Genomic DNA, 16,682 nt, shown 5'->3' with positions numbered 1-16,682 from the left:
CAAAGGCCGGTCATAGGATGGCAAAAAAAGTTTTTTAAAATGTTCCATGCTTCGGAAGGCACGTTAAGCCGTTGGTCCCGGCTGCATTAGCAGTCGTTAATAACCACCAATCCGCACTGGGCCCGCGTGGTGGTTTAAGGCCCGATCTCCCTATCCATCTATAGGGAAGGTCCGTGCCCCAGCAGTGGGGACGTAAATAGGCTGATGATGTACTTATAAAAAGTACGTTTATGCATTTATTTATTTCACCCAGTCGTGGTAGCCCAGTCGAAACGTATGACTCTCGCTTGAACCTATGTTTATCGAAATTGTTTTTCAAATTCATGTTTGAATCGTAAATGAAGGAAAACATGTGAGGAAACCCACATACCCGAGAAATGCGCGGAGGTATGTGACCTAACCTGTATTGGGCTGGTTTCCCTTCGCGCGTTGGAAGGTCAGACAGGCAGTCGCTTCTGTAAAAAACTGGACCTGTCAAATCTTCAGGTTAGGTAAGCGGACCACGTGGAAACGGGATAACGCTAGGGAGGTGATGAATTTTTCTTTTTCTTTAAAAAGACACAAAATGAATGAATGATGAGAATGTGGTGTTGGAGGAGGACGGAAAGACTGTCCTGGACTGAAAGGGTTACTAATGAGGAAGTGCTAGTAAGAGTAAGGGAAAAGAGACAAATATTGAGAGTCATTGAGGACAGAAGAGGCAAGATGATTGGAGACTTAATAAGACACGACGAATTTATTAAAAACATCATAGAAAGGAAGCTACAAGGAAAGAGAAAGACCAAGAAGAGCTTACATGGAACAGATTAAAGAGAAGGCGAACGTCGTGTCTTATAAGGAAGTGAAAGAATTGGCCTTTGATAGACAAGAATGGAGAATGCTACACCGACAAGAGCGTGGCTCTTAAATTAGGGATGAAAGACACATGGCAGCTTTGACTTATAATAACAATAAATTGTTAAAGAATACGTTAATTAAGACTAAACATACTTAAAAATTTATCCACTCTAGGCTAAGCCTTTATCGTGGTGAGCACAGAATAGAAGAAAGAGTTTACAATAGGTAACATAGTTACACTTTGAATCGTCAATTTTTACATAACGAACGTCTCATCCGCCTAAAACTACTGCAGCTTCTCACAACCTGTATAGCCGGGGAAAAGAAGCTGCAAGAAAAACCTCGGCACAGGGCCCTAGACGTTCTTTAAAAAAATAAAAATAAACATAAAATATACAATAACACATAAAATACATATCGACCATCATGCAAAGAGATCTCCTTATCACGCGAAAGCTAAAAACATTTATATGATCAGCTATTTATCAAAAAAATACTTTTGTATGCAGTATCTTACGAAAAGTAATGATAAAATTGCAGCCACATAAAATATACATTGCCGGTAAAGGGACTATGGATTTTTAGAAGCAGTAGAGCTCTCGTACTTATCTGTTTGCAGGAGTAAAAGAGAGTAGGGAAGAATGACGAAAAATTCTTGATATTGATATTGGCCCAGATTCCTGCAGACGCCTCCTAATTTTACTTTAAGTTATACCCGTCATTTTCATATCCGTCGAAAAGGAAAGGGACGGATGATTGACAGCTCTTAATTTTAGGTAGAATGAGTAAATTAATGAATAACCCGGGCGAATTAAAAAGGTATCTCGCTGGTATGCAAACCGTTTGACGTGTGCTGTCAACATAATTCTGTCGGGTTATTGGCCAATGTAAAATTTTTAGACGGTTGTTTTAGATTTGTGCTTAAAATTGACGTGTGTTCTTTCAATTTTATGCTTGTCGATTACCAGTCCCTTTCATTTTCGGCGGATAAGAAAATGACAGGTATAACTTAAAATAAAATTAGATGGCGTCTGCAGGAATTAGCACCATTGTCTAATATCTAACGGTATTTTTTATTTAGGTATATTGATTTTTCATCATACAACACATTGGGTTACACTGTAATGTTGTATGTACCTTTATAAATAAATTAATAGTAACAATATAAATGTTGTATGAATACGTATTATATAAGGAAAACGATGATCCCAATAACATTGGCGCAAGAGAATTGTATGGCCCGAAGTAACTGGACAGGAGCCAAAATTCTATACAAACGGGAAGTCCCAGAGTCTTAGAACATTTCATTAATAACTATTTCAGTTTACAAGAGACTTCCTGAGTGTAAAGTATTAATCGAATTCAAAATTACTTCCTAATTCTTTGTCCTCGAAATGACACGTGCATTTTGTAAATTTTCCAGATATACTGTTTGTTCTCAGCGTGGTGAAGTACCCTAATACCGACCCCGCCGGCGTGGTCGACGATTTCCCTCAATCAGCGCTTATCGCTGTAGACCCACTATGGTCAATTAATTCTTTCAAATATTTTTCGTTTCAGACGACGCCCTGAACCGAGGTTCGCCCAACTGGGCACCCTCAGGCCTGTTGTCTTAAACGTTGTACAGAGAGCCTTCAGCGCTCCCCATTTGTCCGGCCAAGTAGTTAATGCCATCTGCGGCAAATCTACAATAAGACACGTCAAAAATATAGCATGGTGGAGTATGCTCCATACCCCTTGATTGAGAGGACGCCTAATCAATAGAATTAAAGCGATACGTAATTGACTCGGTAATTGCGATACCTCAGAAACTACAAGTGCTCAGTTGGTATAAGTTGCCTCTCACTTTGAGGTTGCAGGTTCGAATCCAGCACAGGCCTAAACTAATGATTGTCGAATTTGTTTTCGAATTCATGATTGGATCATGTGAAATAACCCATATACCAGCGAAATGCATTTTCGGAAGTATGTGACCTAATCTGTATTGGGCTGGTTTTCTCTGCGGGTTGGAAGGTCAGACAGGCGGTCGTTTCTGTAAACCGGACCTGTCAAGTTTTCAGGTTAGGTAATCGGACCCTGTGAAACAGGGAAAACGCTACGGAGATAATGACATATTCATTTTTTAGTTATTATTTGTGGACCTAGAAGTTACCATTGATCAAGGAGATGTCCTTAGAAAAGGTTTATTACGATTTACGAACTACTCTGATCCGGCGTGCGTGTATGAAACGATTGATTCAATTCAATTCTTGATGAATGGCTTCTGTGTGTGAAACGATTGATGAATGTGAAGGAATCAACAAATGGGGACGAGAGGGGGGGTTAAAAAGGCCACATTAAAGCAACATTGCTACTTATTTGACATTTATACATTGTTTTAAGTTTACGCGGTAATTATCATAATTAAAGCACATAATAACGGGTTCTTACCGCGTTTAAATGGGGATATGAGACTCCCGATATCCCCATTTAAACGCGGTAAGAACCCGTTATAATGTGCTATAATTAATTGACATTTGTTTGCATTGCGCAAATGACAAATCGCAATATTGCTTGTTTAGATAAACTGCTGTCAAATGCAGGTAGGATCGAAGCAAATGGAACTCCATAGTTTTTGTTCACCCCGGTTGGAAACAGGCGTGAGTTTATGTATGTAGGTATGTTAATTGACAATATAGACGTGAGCTTGTGTTGTGTTGATTCAATAATTAAGGTAAAGTATTTTTCCTTATTATAACAGCCACTGTGGTCTAGTTGTTAAAGCGTTAGGCTCACGATCTGGAGGTCCGGGTTCGATTCCCGATGGGGACATTGTCGAAATCACTTTGTGAGACTGCCCTTTGTTTGGTAAGGACTTTTCAGGCTTGAATCACCCGATTGTCCAAAAAGTACGATGATTCCTTGCTTCGGAGGACACGTTAAGGCGTTGGTCCCGGCTATTAGCCGTAAAAACACCTCCACCAACCCGTATTGGAGCAGCGTGGTGGAGTATGCTCCATACCCCCATACCCCCTCCGGTTGATTGAGGGGAGCCCTGTGCCCAGCAGTGGGACGTATATAGGCTGTTTATGTTAAGTATTTTTCCTTATTAAGTAATTATGTTTTGTAAAACTCAATTACTGAAGTTTATTTATAAATTACAACGTCTGTTTGATATGTTAAGTGCTGTTGTTTGTATAGTAAGTCACAGACAGACTTACTTCACGCCCGCAATCCGTATTGAGGTAGGCAGAACAGCCACAACTCACTGGAGTCAGTCTGTAACTGAATCATCCCCCTAGCATTATCCCGTTTCTCACAGGGTCCGCTTACCTAACCTGAAGATTAGACAGGTCCGGTTTTTCACAGACACGACTGCCCGCCTGACCTCCCAACCCGCGAAGGGAAAACCAGCCCAATACAGGTTAGGTCACATACCTCCGAAAATGCATTTCTCGGGAATGTGGGTTTCCTCACGACGTTTTCCTTCACCGCTGAGCACGTGATAATCATTTATGTAGGTATAATATAACAAAGCAACACGCCTGTATCCTTGAAGGGGTAGGCAGACGCATACGTATATGTATACTAAGTGTACCTACTTAGTATACAGGTTAGGAGTGGATGTATTGAGGAGCTCGGTGGCGCAGCGGTAAACGCGCTCGGTCTGCGATAGTTGAAGTAAAGCAACTATCGCAAAGGCCGGTCATAGGATGGGTGACCACAAAAAAAAAGTTTTCATCTCGAGCTCCTCCGTGCTTCGGAAGGCACGTTAAGCCGTTGGTCCCGGCTGCATTAGCAGTCGTTAATAACCATCAATCCGCACTGGGCCCGCGTGGTGGTTTAAGGCCCGATCTCCCTATCCATCCATAGGGAAGGCCCGTGCCCCAGCAGTGGGGACGTTAATGGGCTGATGATGATGAGTGGATGTATGGTAATACATCCACTCCTCGCCAGCTATGTTTAACTCCCATGTAACAGGGGACGAGCCTATTGCCATTAACCGGGTACAAATCCCGGAAACCTCTTGGTACCAATGATTGCGTGATTGCATACATTATAATAAACATGGTATTTAAACAGCCTCCGTGGTCTAGTGGTTAGAGCGTCGGGCTCACGATCTGGAGGTCCGGGTTCGATTCCCGATGAGGACATTGTTGAAATCACTTTGTGAGACTGTCCTTTGTTTGAACATTGCAGGCTTGAATTTTAATTTGTTTTGATTATCTAGATTTAAGCATTTATATTTTATTTTTTAGTGTTTTTTTTTTGGGGCACAGCTGAAAATCAGCGTTGTGGCACTCCCTCAATGTCGGAGTGTCACAACATATTGCTGAGCTGGCGTCCCTTTTAAGAAATAAGTTTGTAATTACAATGTTCACTTCTACTGTTATACTAATACTTATATCTAAAATAAATTATTTCTATTCTATTCTAAAAGTAAGGTGATTCCGTGCGTCGAATGGCACGTTAGGCTGTTGGTCCCGGCTATTAGCCGTAAAGAACAGCTCCACCAGCCCGCAGTGGAGCAGCGTGGTTGAGTATGCTCCATGTCCTATTGAGGGGAGGCCTGTGCCCAGCAGTGGGACGTATATAGACTGTTTATTTATGTTAGGGTATTTAAAAACTTTTAAATTCTAGATACTTACAATTTATATTAAAATTCCATCTCCGCGCCAACTGGTGAACAACTGCTTGAATTCATTGTCACAAACAATTAAAAACATATATAAAACGTTACGTCAATCCATTATAAAAACATTAACAAGTACTTAATCGATTCAAATGCAAATCGATCGATTTACACGTTCACGGAACACAAATTAACACTTGAAAATACCCAAAATTATAATAATTCCAAATTCAAACTTGACATTAAATAAAACAAAACCCGCCAGTACCATATGTTTTTTGTTTACACTTCGTACGTCGAATCTCGCACTTGGCAGACGATTGGGTTCTATTTTCAAACACAACACTTTTTTTAAAAAAAAAACTTAGTTTTAAATGTCAAAGGAAGTTTATGTTCAGGCCGTGGAAAACGTGGAAGTATAGGAGGTCCATTTCACAAGCAAAAAGTATTAGTACAGCGCCGAGCCAGAATTCCAAATTTGAAATCTGCGAGACGGTTCTATAGACGTCTATATGCGAGGCGAGCGGCCACCACACTGAACTCAGCATCTTGTTTTTCTTTTTTCAAACGTCACTACACGTTCTGAAACCAGTAGGTGTTTTTCGGTGCGCTTTTCCGGGGTTTTTACGCGCGAAAATAACGGTAAGGTTTTTTTTACTACAATATCGAGTTTAATAATAAACTATGTATTTTTAAACTAATTTAAAATTGTAATTTGAATTTATTACACTTAGAACAAAACACATTTTTATATAAATAGAAGGTACTTATAATGAATTTACATAAATTAGTAATTTAAAATGGGAACCGTTAGGAGTTTTCATTAAGCCGTTGGTCCCGAGCTACTAGCCGAAACACTTCCACCAACTCGCAGTGGAGCAGCGTGGTGGAGTATGCTCCTTACCTCCGGTTGATTGAGGGCAGGCCTGTGCCCAGCAGTGGGACGTGTATATAGACTGTTTATGTGTTATGTTTTATTGCAAATCCCATTTAAGTTGGAAGCAGACAAAAATTCCTCCGCATTGTACCTTACTGTACTTAAACTTTTTTTAAAGTTTTATTTTTTCTGTTTTAGTAGGTGCCAACTTCAGGTAGATAAAAGTGCAACTTAACAATGACCTTACTATAAACTAATATTAAGGTCATTGTACTATTCAGAGGCGGAGGACAGGAGTCCTAGTACGGCTTTGAAATAGACTACTCTGGGCGCCATCACACTCGCGTCAGACAGAGTACTGCGGGGCGGAAGGCAAGAGGGAAACCACTGCCCTATTTTTCCCTAAAAAAATAGCATGGAGAATGAGAACACCGACAAGAGTGTGGCTTTAAAATTAGTGATGAGGTAGGTTATTAAAAAAATAAATATTTATGTTTAGTTCTTATTCACCATCACGGCATTATTCGGCACGTTAAGCCGTTGGTCCCGGTTACTACTTACTGATGTAAGTAAGTAGTCGTTACATGCCAGCCATGTCAGGGGCCTTTGGCGGCTGAATAATAACCCTGACACCAGGGTTGATGAGGTTGGTAATTCACCTCACAACCCACACGATAGAAGATTCACCATCATTAATTTAAGAGCCACGCTCTTGTCGGTGTAACATTCTCCATTCTTGTCTATCGAAGGCCAAACAGAATTATTTTGTTAGTTTTTTTTTTTTATCATAAAGGGTCAAGTATAATACATCTACGTGCTGAGGTTTTTCTTGCAGCTTCTTTTCCCCGGCTATACAGGTTGTGAGAAGCTGCAGTAGTTTTAGGCGGATGAGACGTTCGTTAAATATGTAGAAAATGACGATTCAAAGTGTAACTATGTTACCGACTGAATAAAGATATTATTGAATTCTAATTTGAAATATTTGTTGTAAATAAGTGTAATAAACAGAGTAATTTTAAAGAAAATGTAACGCGTTGAACCCCGGAAAATTTGAACACGTGAAATAACACATGTGATAAAAAAAATACTATTTTTAAATGTCCACACAACACAATTATTTTTTTTTTTAAACTGTCTTTTGGTTCCACACTTCCGGTTGATTAATAGGAAACCTGTGCCCAACAGTGGGTTTTGAGTAATATGTATAAGTAATTATGTTACACTTTTTAAGAACAACTTTTTAACCACACTAAAATAAAAAGGTATTTTCACATACACGTTTCCAAAAACAAAATTCGCGCCAATAATTTTAAAATTAAACTTTTTAATTAATAAAATGATATTCTCCTTTAATTTTTTAAAATCGAACTTAAGTCTCGGACGCACTGGCTGAACTGAGTGCGAATATATTCTAATTCTAAATTTAAATTCGTCCAAGGTCCACACTTATTTAATGCTATAGATTATGCATGAGTTGTGAACTTGTGACGAAAAAGATTTTATTTAAAATGTCAAACAATAAGATTTTAAACGTAATTATTACGAAACATGTGTATGTTACAAACTCACGCCTTTAATCCCTAACGGAGTGGGCAGAGCCATGTCACCAGAAAGTTACTCGGGGCTTTTAAGATTAACAGTTACTGTTGTCAATCATCCGTCCCTTTTCTTTTTGGCGAAGAAGAAAGTGACAGGTATAACTTAAAATAAAATTAGAAGGCGTCTGCAGGAATCGGGGCCCTTGCAATATGCGGTAATTCTACAATAAAGCATAGTATAAGAAGACCAGGTATACTCAATCCTATGACAAGCCGCCATTGCTAGCCCATTGATGACGTAAGTGTTACCATTAAATTGGTATCTCCAACATTCTAAGGCCGTAAATTTTATTATTGAAAATTAAGTGAATTACTGGTGCTAATTCCTGTAAATACCATCTAATTTTATTTTAAGTTATATCTGTCATTTTCTTATCCGCCGAAAAGGAAAGGGACGGGTAATCGACAAGCATAAAATTTATGGAACACACCTCAATTTTTGGCACAAATCTAAACCAACCGTCTAAAAATTTTACATCCGCCAATAACCCGACACAGTTAAGTAGACAGCACGTCAAACGGATTGCATACCAGCGACGTACCTTTTGATTCGCCCGGGTTATTCATTCATTTACTCATTCTTGCTAAAATTAAGAGCTGTGAATCTTCCGTCCCTTTCCTTTTCGACGGATATGAAAATGACGGATATAACTTAAAATAAAATTAGGCGGTGTCTGCAGGAATCGGGGCCACTGACTAATGTATTTAATTAACCATTACTTGTCACATATATAAAAGTCATTAAAACTGTAAGTACGTAAATCTTTTACTAAAAATTTAAAATTTCCTTGGAAAGTAAATATAAAAACATTGGCCGTGGGAAAATTATTTCTTACAAAATGGCAACACAGGGCGGGATGACGTCAGCTGGGCTAAGCTTGAAATGTTAGCTGTCACTTTTGAGCTTACCTGAGGAGTTAAAATGGCCACATCGAAGCAATTCATCTAAGAAAGCAAATATTGCTATTTGACATTTGTTTGCATTGCGCACTTACTTTTATATGCGCAAATGTCAAATTGCAATATTGCTTTCTTAGATGAATCGTCTTCTTATACCATGCAATAAAGCACGTTTAAAAAACTAAAAGACTTAAAACAATGGTGAAACGTCACGAAACGTCGAAACGAAAGTTCTCTTTAAAGTTTGTATGGAAATACTGCCCTGTAACGTAACGGTCAATAAAAACGGTCAAACGTCGTACTCTTCATCCATAAATAAAATTCGAAAATACATTGCTTATATTTCTAAATTGGCGTTTTATAATTTATCTTTAATCCCGTCAAATGCTCGATTGACATAATTTTGTACCGGGTAGGAAGCCCTCGGTGCTCCCCATTTGCCCGGCCAAGTAGTTAATGCCATCCATGCCATAGATGTACCTCTGACTACCCCAATTACGATATAGTTTGAGCTTATGTTATTTCTCAAAATGTATACAATATGTCGCCTCCGAAAAATATTTTCTAACTTTTTTCTAGTGAAACTCAGTTTGCGAGTGGTTTATGTTAGCGTTGATAATTATGATAATTTATCATTGTCATCTTGTGATAACAGAATGTGGATTAGACAAATATTTTGAACATTGTTACGTTATAGCACAATGTTACGCATTGTTTTAAGTCTTTTAGTTTTTTAAACGTGCTTTATTGCATGGTATAAGAAGACGATTCATCTAAGAAAGCAAATATTGCTATTTGACATTTGTTTGCATTGCGCACTTACTTTTATATGCGCAAATGTCAAATTGCAATATTGCTTTCTTAGATGAATCGTCTTCTTATACCATGCAATAAAGCACGTTTAAAAAACTAAAAGACTTAAAACAATGCGTAACATTGTGCTATAACGTAACAATGTTCAAAATATTTGTCTAATCCACATTCTGTTATCACAAGATGACAATGATAAATTATCATAATTATCAACGCTAACATAAACCACTCGCAAACTGAGTTTCACTAGAAAAAAGTTAGAAAATATTTTTCGGAGGCGACATATTGTATACATTTTGAGAAATAACATAAGCTCAAACTATATCGTAATTGGGGTAGTCAGAGGTACATCTATGGCATGGATGGCATTAACTACTTGGCCGGGCAAATGGGGAGCACCGAGGGCTTCCTACCCGGTACAAAATTATGTCAATCGAGCATTTGACGGGATTAAAGATAAATTATAAAACGCCAATTTAGAAATATAAGCAATGTATTTTCGAATTTTATTTATGGATGAAGAGTACGACGTTTGACCGTTTTTATTGACCGTTACGTTACAGGGCAGTATTTCCATACAAACTTTAAAGAGAACTTTCGTTTCGACGTTTCGTGACGTTTCACGTTTTCCCGAAAATTACGGGATCTCGCGGGATTGATATTACCAATCCCGCGAGATCTCGAATTTGCGATCTCGAGTCGGGATTGCATTCCTTAATCTTAGCGCACTCACCTCAACGTCACTCCCGGCTCGAAACAGGTAGCAGTTCAGCAAACCCTCCTTCTCATTGAGTAGTATATAGAACAACTCTTCAGGTTTGCCGGGGACTTGACTGGCCCTGGAGAGAATAAGAAAGTCATCTTAGCATTATCCCGTTTTTCACAGGGTCCGCTTACCTACCCTGAAGATTTGACAGGTCTGGTTTTTTACACAAGCGACTGCCTGTCTGACCTTCCTACCCGCGATGGGAAAACCAGCCCAATACCGGTTAGGTCACATACCTCCGAAAATGCATTTCTCGGGTATGTGGGTTTCCTCACGATGTTTTCCTTCACCGCTGAGCACGTGATAATCATTTATGATCCAAACATGAATTCGAAAAGAAATTCGACAATCATTGGTTTAGGCCTGTGCTGGTTTCGAAACTGCGACCTCGAAGTGAGAGGCAAGCGATCTACCATCATCACCAGCCCATTAACGTCCCCACTGCTGGGGCACGGGCCTTCTCTATGGATGGATAGGGAGATCGGGCCTTAAACCACCACGCGGGCCCAGTGCGGATTGGTGGCGATCTACCAATTGGGCTAAAATTATACAAAATCATCAATAAAAAGTATATACAAAATTACCTTACAATATCGACTAATCGGTGCACTATTGTTGGTTCAAAGTTTTCGTTATATGCCTTGAAGCAGCCTTCTTCTACGGCTACGCTTAGCTGTTGACAAGAAATAATATCGATAGACATATTATTAAGAAAGAAAGAGGCCCCGATTCCTGTAGACACCTCCTAATTTTATTTTAAGTTATACCCGTCATTTTCTTACCCGCCAAAAAAGAAAGGGACGGATGATTGACAACTGTCGAATCCCGGTGGGGATATATCACAAAAATCACTATGTGATCCCTTGTTTGGTTAGGACATTACAGGCTAATCACCTGATAGTTCGAAAGTAAGATGATCCGTGCTAGGCACGTTAAGCCGTTGGTCCCCGTTACTACTTACTGATATAAGTACGTGATCGTTATATGAGCAATGTCAGGTCTTTGGCGGCTCAATACTAACCTTGACACCAGGGTTGACGAGGTTGGTAATCCACCTCACAACCCACACGATAGAAAAATAATTGACTGCAGTTAAGTTTAGAATGAATGAGTGAATAATAACCCGGGCGAATAAGATAGTCATCTCGCCGGTATGCAACCCGTTTGACGTGTGCTACCAAGTTAATTCTGTCGGGTTATTTGGCCAATATAAAATCTCGAGAGGGTTTTTGAAATTTCTTCTGAAAATTGACGTGTAGCGGGTGTTCCATAAATTTTATGAGTGACGATTACCCGTCCCTTACCTTTTCGGTGGATAAGAAAATGAGAGGTATAACTTAAAATTAGATGGTGTGAATCAGCACCAGAAAATAGGACGCCACAACTCATCATCATCTTCCTAGCTTTATCCTGTGTTCACAGGGTCCACTCACCTAACCTGAAGATTTGACAGGTCCTGTTTTTTTACAGAAGCGACTGCCTGTCTGACCTTCCAACCCGCGAAGGGAAAACCAGCCCAATACTGGTTAGACCATATACTTTCGAAACACATTTCTCAGGATGCCACAAAAAAGATGTCAGTAAGTGGACGTCCCCATACCGACCTTGCCGGCGTGGTCAACGATTCCCCCTTATTCAGGGCTTTTAAGCGAAAACTTACCTTATCCCGAGTTCCAGTGGCTCGAATCTCCTTCAGCAACCAGGGCAGCATGGCATTGGAGAAGCGTTTGTCCATAGCCGTGAAGCCCAGGTAGGTCACAGAAGTCAACTTGGTCTTCATGATGGATGGGTGCTGCTGGAAGAAAGACGTCACGATTAGAAACATTCTTCTTCTATCGTGTGGGTTGTATATCAACCCCATCAACTCAAATATCAGGGTTACTGTTGAGCCGCCAAAGGCCCCCTGGCATGGCTTATGTAATGGCTACGTACGTCAGTAAGTATTAACCGAAACCCCGGCTCGGAAGTATTTTAAGTTATGATACCCGTCATTTTCTTATCTGCCGTAAAGGAAAGGAAAAGAAAGAAAATATTTATTCCACAATAAATACACAATGATGCAAGAGACGGAAGATTGGCAACAGTTAATTTTTAAATGAATGAGTGAGTAATCCGGGCGAATAAAATAGGCATCTCGCCGATATGCAACCCGTTTGACGTGTGCTGTCAACTTAATTCTGCCGGGTTATTTGGTCAATATAATTTATTGGGGCTTTTAAATTTCTGCATAAAATTGACGTGTGTTCCATTTTTATGCATGTGGATTACCTGTTCCTTTCCCTTTCGGCGGATAAGAAAAAGACAGGTATAACTTAAAATAAAATTGGACGGTGTGTACAGTCATGAGCAATATAATGTACCCACTTTAGGACTCTGTCGCACTAACATATTTGACATTTAGTGAGACTTACAGTTCAATTAGTCAAAAAAGTTAATATGACATGGTACCAAAGTGTATACATAGTATTAATGCTCGTGAGCATACTGGAAACAGCACCAATTTATATCTTACTGCGTCTTATAAATGTAATATTATTCATCATCATCATCAGCCCATTAACGTCCCCACTGCTGGGGCACGGGCCTTCCCTATGGATGGATAGGGAGATCGGGCCTTAAACCATCACGCGGGCCCAGTGCGGATTGATGGTTATTAACGACTGCTACTGCAGTCGGGACCAACGGCTTAACGTGCCTTCCGAAGCACGGAGGAGCTCGAGATGAAAACTTTTTTTTGTGGTCACCCATCCTATGACCGGCCTTTGCGAAAGTTGCTTGGCTTCAACAATTGTTGAAGTCAAGCAACTTTCGCAGAGCGCATTAACCGCTGCGCCACCGAGCTCCTCAATATTATTATTGAATCGTATTATAAACTTACAATGAGCCGTGGTAGCCCAGTTGGTAGAACGCTTACCTCTCACTTTGAGGTCGCAGGTTCGAATCCAGCACAGGCCTAAATCAATGACAGTCGAATTTGTTTTCGAATTCATGTTCAAAAAAGATTATAACTTGCTCAGCGGTGAAGGATAACATCGTGAGGAAACCCACATTCCCGAGGAATGCATTTTCGGTTTGTTTTTCCCTTTACGGGTTGGAAGGTCAGACAGGCAGTCGCTTCTATAAAAACCGGACCTGTCAAATCTTCAGGTTTGGTAAGCGGACTCTGTGAAAAACGGGACAATGCTAGGGAGGCGATGATTGTAAACTTACAATAATAAACAGATTCTCTTGGCCAGAGCTCTTAGCTAACGATACTTTGTAGCCTTGACGTAAAAAGCGCGAATTAGCGAGCAAATATTAACTTACACACAATACCTCAACCTGCTTACCAACTTAATAGTGGAGTGCCCTTCTCGTGAACGTTCCGACTTTGGGAATGTGTTCGGCAATAAAAAGGTGCAAAAGTATATAAAAAGAGCTTTATTACCTAACCTTTAGGCAGTTTTTTTTTTGGAGAGCTTTTTTTTCTACTCTGGCCGCCATCCCACTCGCGTCAGACAGAGTACTGCGGGGCGGAAGGCAAAAGGGAAACCACTGCCCTATTTTTACCTAAAAAAGTAGCATGTGAAATGCTGCACCGACAAGAGCGTGGCTCTTATATTGAAAGAAAGAAAGAAAGAAAGAAACGTTTATTATAAAGGGACACCACAGTAACAAATACAAAACAAATAACAAATATATAATATAAAACACAGAGTAACACACAACTATACCAACTACTATTGATGATGATGATGCAGATAAAACCAGAATACAAGAAGGAACAATTTGCAAAGAAAATCCAGCCAGTGTCTTACTACGAAAGAGTTTTTATAACAAGAACATTTCCAAATATTCTTTGTTTTTATAACACTTACCCTTGCTTAGGGAAACTCACAATTATTTATATATTATTATTATTATTTTTTTATTTTTTTTTAAGTGTGTAATTAATTAATGTAATATGGACCATCATGTCTGAAATAAATGATGATTTGATTTGATAATGAGAAAATTTTGATCAAAAAAGTTCTGACTCGGGCGGGACTTGAACCCGCAGCTTGTAAAGCCGAGACGAGCGTGTAAACTATTTCTTCTCTTTGTAAGAACATTCCCACTTTGGTAACATTCCCGGAAACGGCGTCTCTGCTACCTAACTTAAAATAACAATTGAAAAGATAAAAAACTTTAAAAAATATTACGTAACACCATCACGGTATGTCTCTTCAGGGACAAGACAGAGGAAGTGTATCCCTTCATAAGCAGCTTGTGTCGTGACATGTTGTAGATTTGCCGCATCAACTAGACGGCCGGGCAAATGGGGAGCGCTGGATATCCGAAACTATTGAACTTTTTATATTTTATATAATCTATAATTCTTTATTGCACAATTAAAAGCATAACAAACACATCTTATAAATAAAACACCTCCTCCAATGCGTCACAACGAGGCAAGGAGCCCAACAGGCTGGCAGCATTACCCCTCTGAATCGCCAGGCTAATTCTCTGACAGAAATAACTACCAGCCCTAGCATCCCCCGCAGCCCCGATGAGACGATTTTATATAATTATATATTTTTTACTTTTATGCTATTCTGGGAGCGAATAATGTGTCGTAAAATTCGACAGAGGGATCGTGTCTAGGGAATGCAATCCCGATCTCGGGATCGGGATCCGGGATCTCGTCTAATATTTCGGGATCAATCCCGAAGCACAATATGACGAGATCCCGTTCGAGATTGACGGTATTGGGCGGCAGTAGTCTTTTTAGGTAGATACCTAGCTTTGTTTTTTACGTAGGTAGCTACCTACTTTCACTTTGAGGAGCTCGGTAGCGCAGCGGTAAACGCGCTCGGTCTGCGATTGTTGAAGTTAAGCAACTTTCGCAAAGCCCGGTCATAGGATGGGTGACCACAAAAAAAAAGTTTTCATCTCGAGCTCCTCCGTGCTTCGGAAGGCACGTTAAGCCGTTGGTCCCGGCTGCATTAGCAGTCGTTAATAACCATCAATCCGCACTGGGCCCGCGTGGTGGTTTAAGACCCGATCTCCCTATCCATCCATAGGGAAGGCCCGTGCCCCAGCAGTGGGGACGTTAATGGGCTGATGATGATGATGATGAGCAACTTTCAAAATCACCCGTAACTACTTTCTAATCTCCTTGAGTTATACTTTTTGTTTTGATTATGCTGATTTCCAAAGAAAATGAAATTATTTAGTTAGTAATATTGAAAAATAAAGGTACGTATTTGTTTTCTTTCAAAAAACACTGGTTTCATTAACCTCACTATCACAAAGAAGCAGTTTTCATTGTTTTCAGCGAACCTAACTTTACATTTTTTATGAACTAGACGAGATCCCGGAATTTTCGGGATCTCGCGGGATTGATAGGTAGTTCCAATCCCGCGGAATCTCGAATTTGCGATCTCGAGTCGGGATTGAATTCCCTAATTCTGTCCTTACTAACATGAGGGCCTACTGGTATGGGCGATAGGTTGATCTTACGACATCGTACATTCGTACCTATCAACAGTGGTTGCAAGATTACGGGCGTGAGTTTATGTATGTATTACTTTTATAACTCAATTTTTTTTATTTATAATACCAAGGTAGGTAGTAGGTAGTACCTACCTACCGCATTTCTGACAAATTACCTATTATACCTAAATTATGAAAAGTTATGATCTACCTATGAGAATATAGAGTTAGAGCAGCTCTACGATAATAAACACATTACTCTCCTTTTCGTCGCGCGGTCGGGACATTTTTTTTTAATAATTCGTAATAAAAAAAACACTTTCTTTTAAAATAGGTAACCTATATAGGTACCTAGCCTAGATTCACTTGTGTTGCTTTATGGCCCAGAATAAACAATAGTTAGTAGGTACCTTTTATGTACGGAGGTACGTCAGATCTAGTTTTGGATGTGTATTTTTTTAAACATACTTAAATAAAATTAGGTAGCTAGGTACCTTAAGTTAGGTAACTTTACAAAATGTTTTACAAAGGCTTTACATAACAACTTTGACTTATTAAATACAAAATTACTCATTTATTCGTCATCTACGAAGCTACAAAAGTAAATTGATACATAAAACCGCTGATACTTACAAATTATCGCTTGTAACCGAAAAAACACAAACACTTTACGAAGAAATCAATAATTCACACAAAATAACACATTTCACACTTTTGTGGCTGCAAACGAACATAAAGTTCATTGTATTCAATAAATCCATAATGTGTAAACGAAGATATTAATATTTTAACACAATATTTAAGACAATACACTTTGAAACACGA

At 39.4% G+C, this 16,682-nt stretch overlaps 1 protein-coding gene across 4 annotated transcripts in view; it reads right to left on the bottom strand.

Annotated features, from left to right (window-relative positions):
* The window catches only part of LOC126379103 (TBC1 domain family member 4), a 60,892-nt gene extending 44,210 nt beyond the window's left edge, over positions 1-16,682 (bottom strand). Inside the window, exons 1-4 of one of the 4 annotated variants that reach the window (XM_050027689.1) lie at positions 16,491-16,682; positions 12,064-12,198; positions 10,988-11,076; positions 10,371-10,476 (exon numbers count right to left, since the gene is read on the bottom strand). In XM_050027689.1, coding sequence (XP_049883646.1) covers positions 10,371-10,476; positions 10,988-11,076; positions 12,064-12,183 — 315 coding nt within the window. In that variant the 5' untranslated portion in view covers positions 12,184-12,198; positions 16,491-16,682. Of the gene's footprint in view, positions 1-5,465; positions 5,997-10,370; positions 10,477-10,987; positions 11,077-12,063; positions 12,199-16,490 lie in introns of those variants that run through there. The other 3 variants (XM_050027690.1, XM_050027691.1, XM_050027692.1) reach the window with 3 other exon arrangements.

This window comes from Pectinophora gossypiella, chromosome 28 (genome assembly GCF_024362695.1).
Source record: "Pectinophora gossypiella chromosome 28, ilPecGoss1.1, whole genome shotgun sequence".
Lineage (NCBI taxonomy): Eukaryota > Metazoa > Arthropoda > Insecta > Lepidoptera > Gelechiidae > Pectinophora > Pectinophora gossypiella.
Note: the sequence above shows the minus strand (reverse complement) of the source record. Positions and strands in the feature narration are given on the sequence as shown.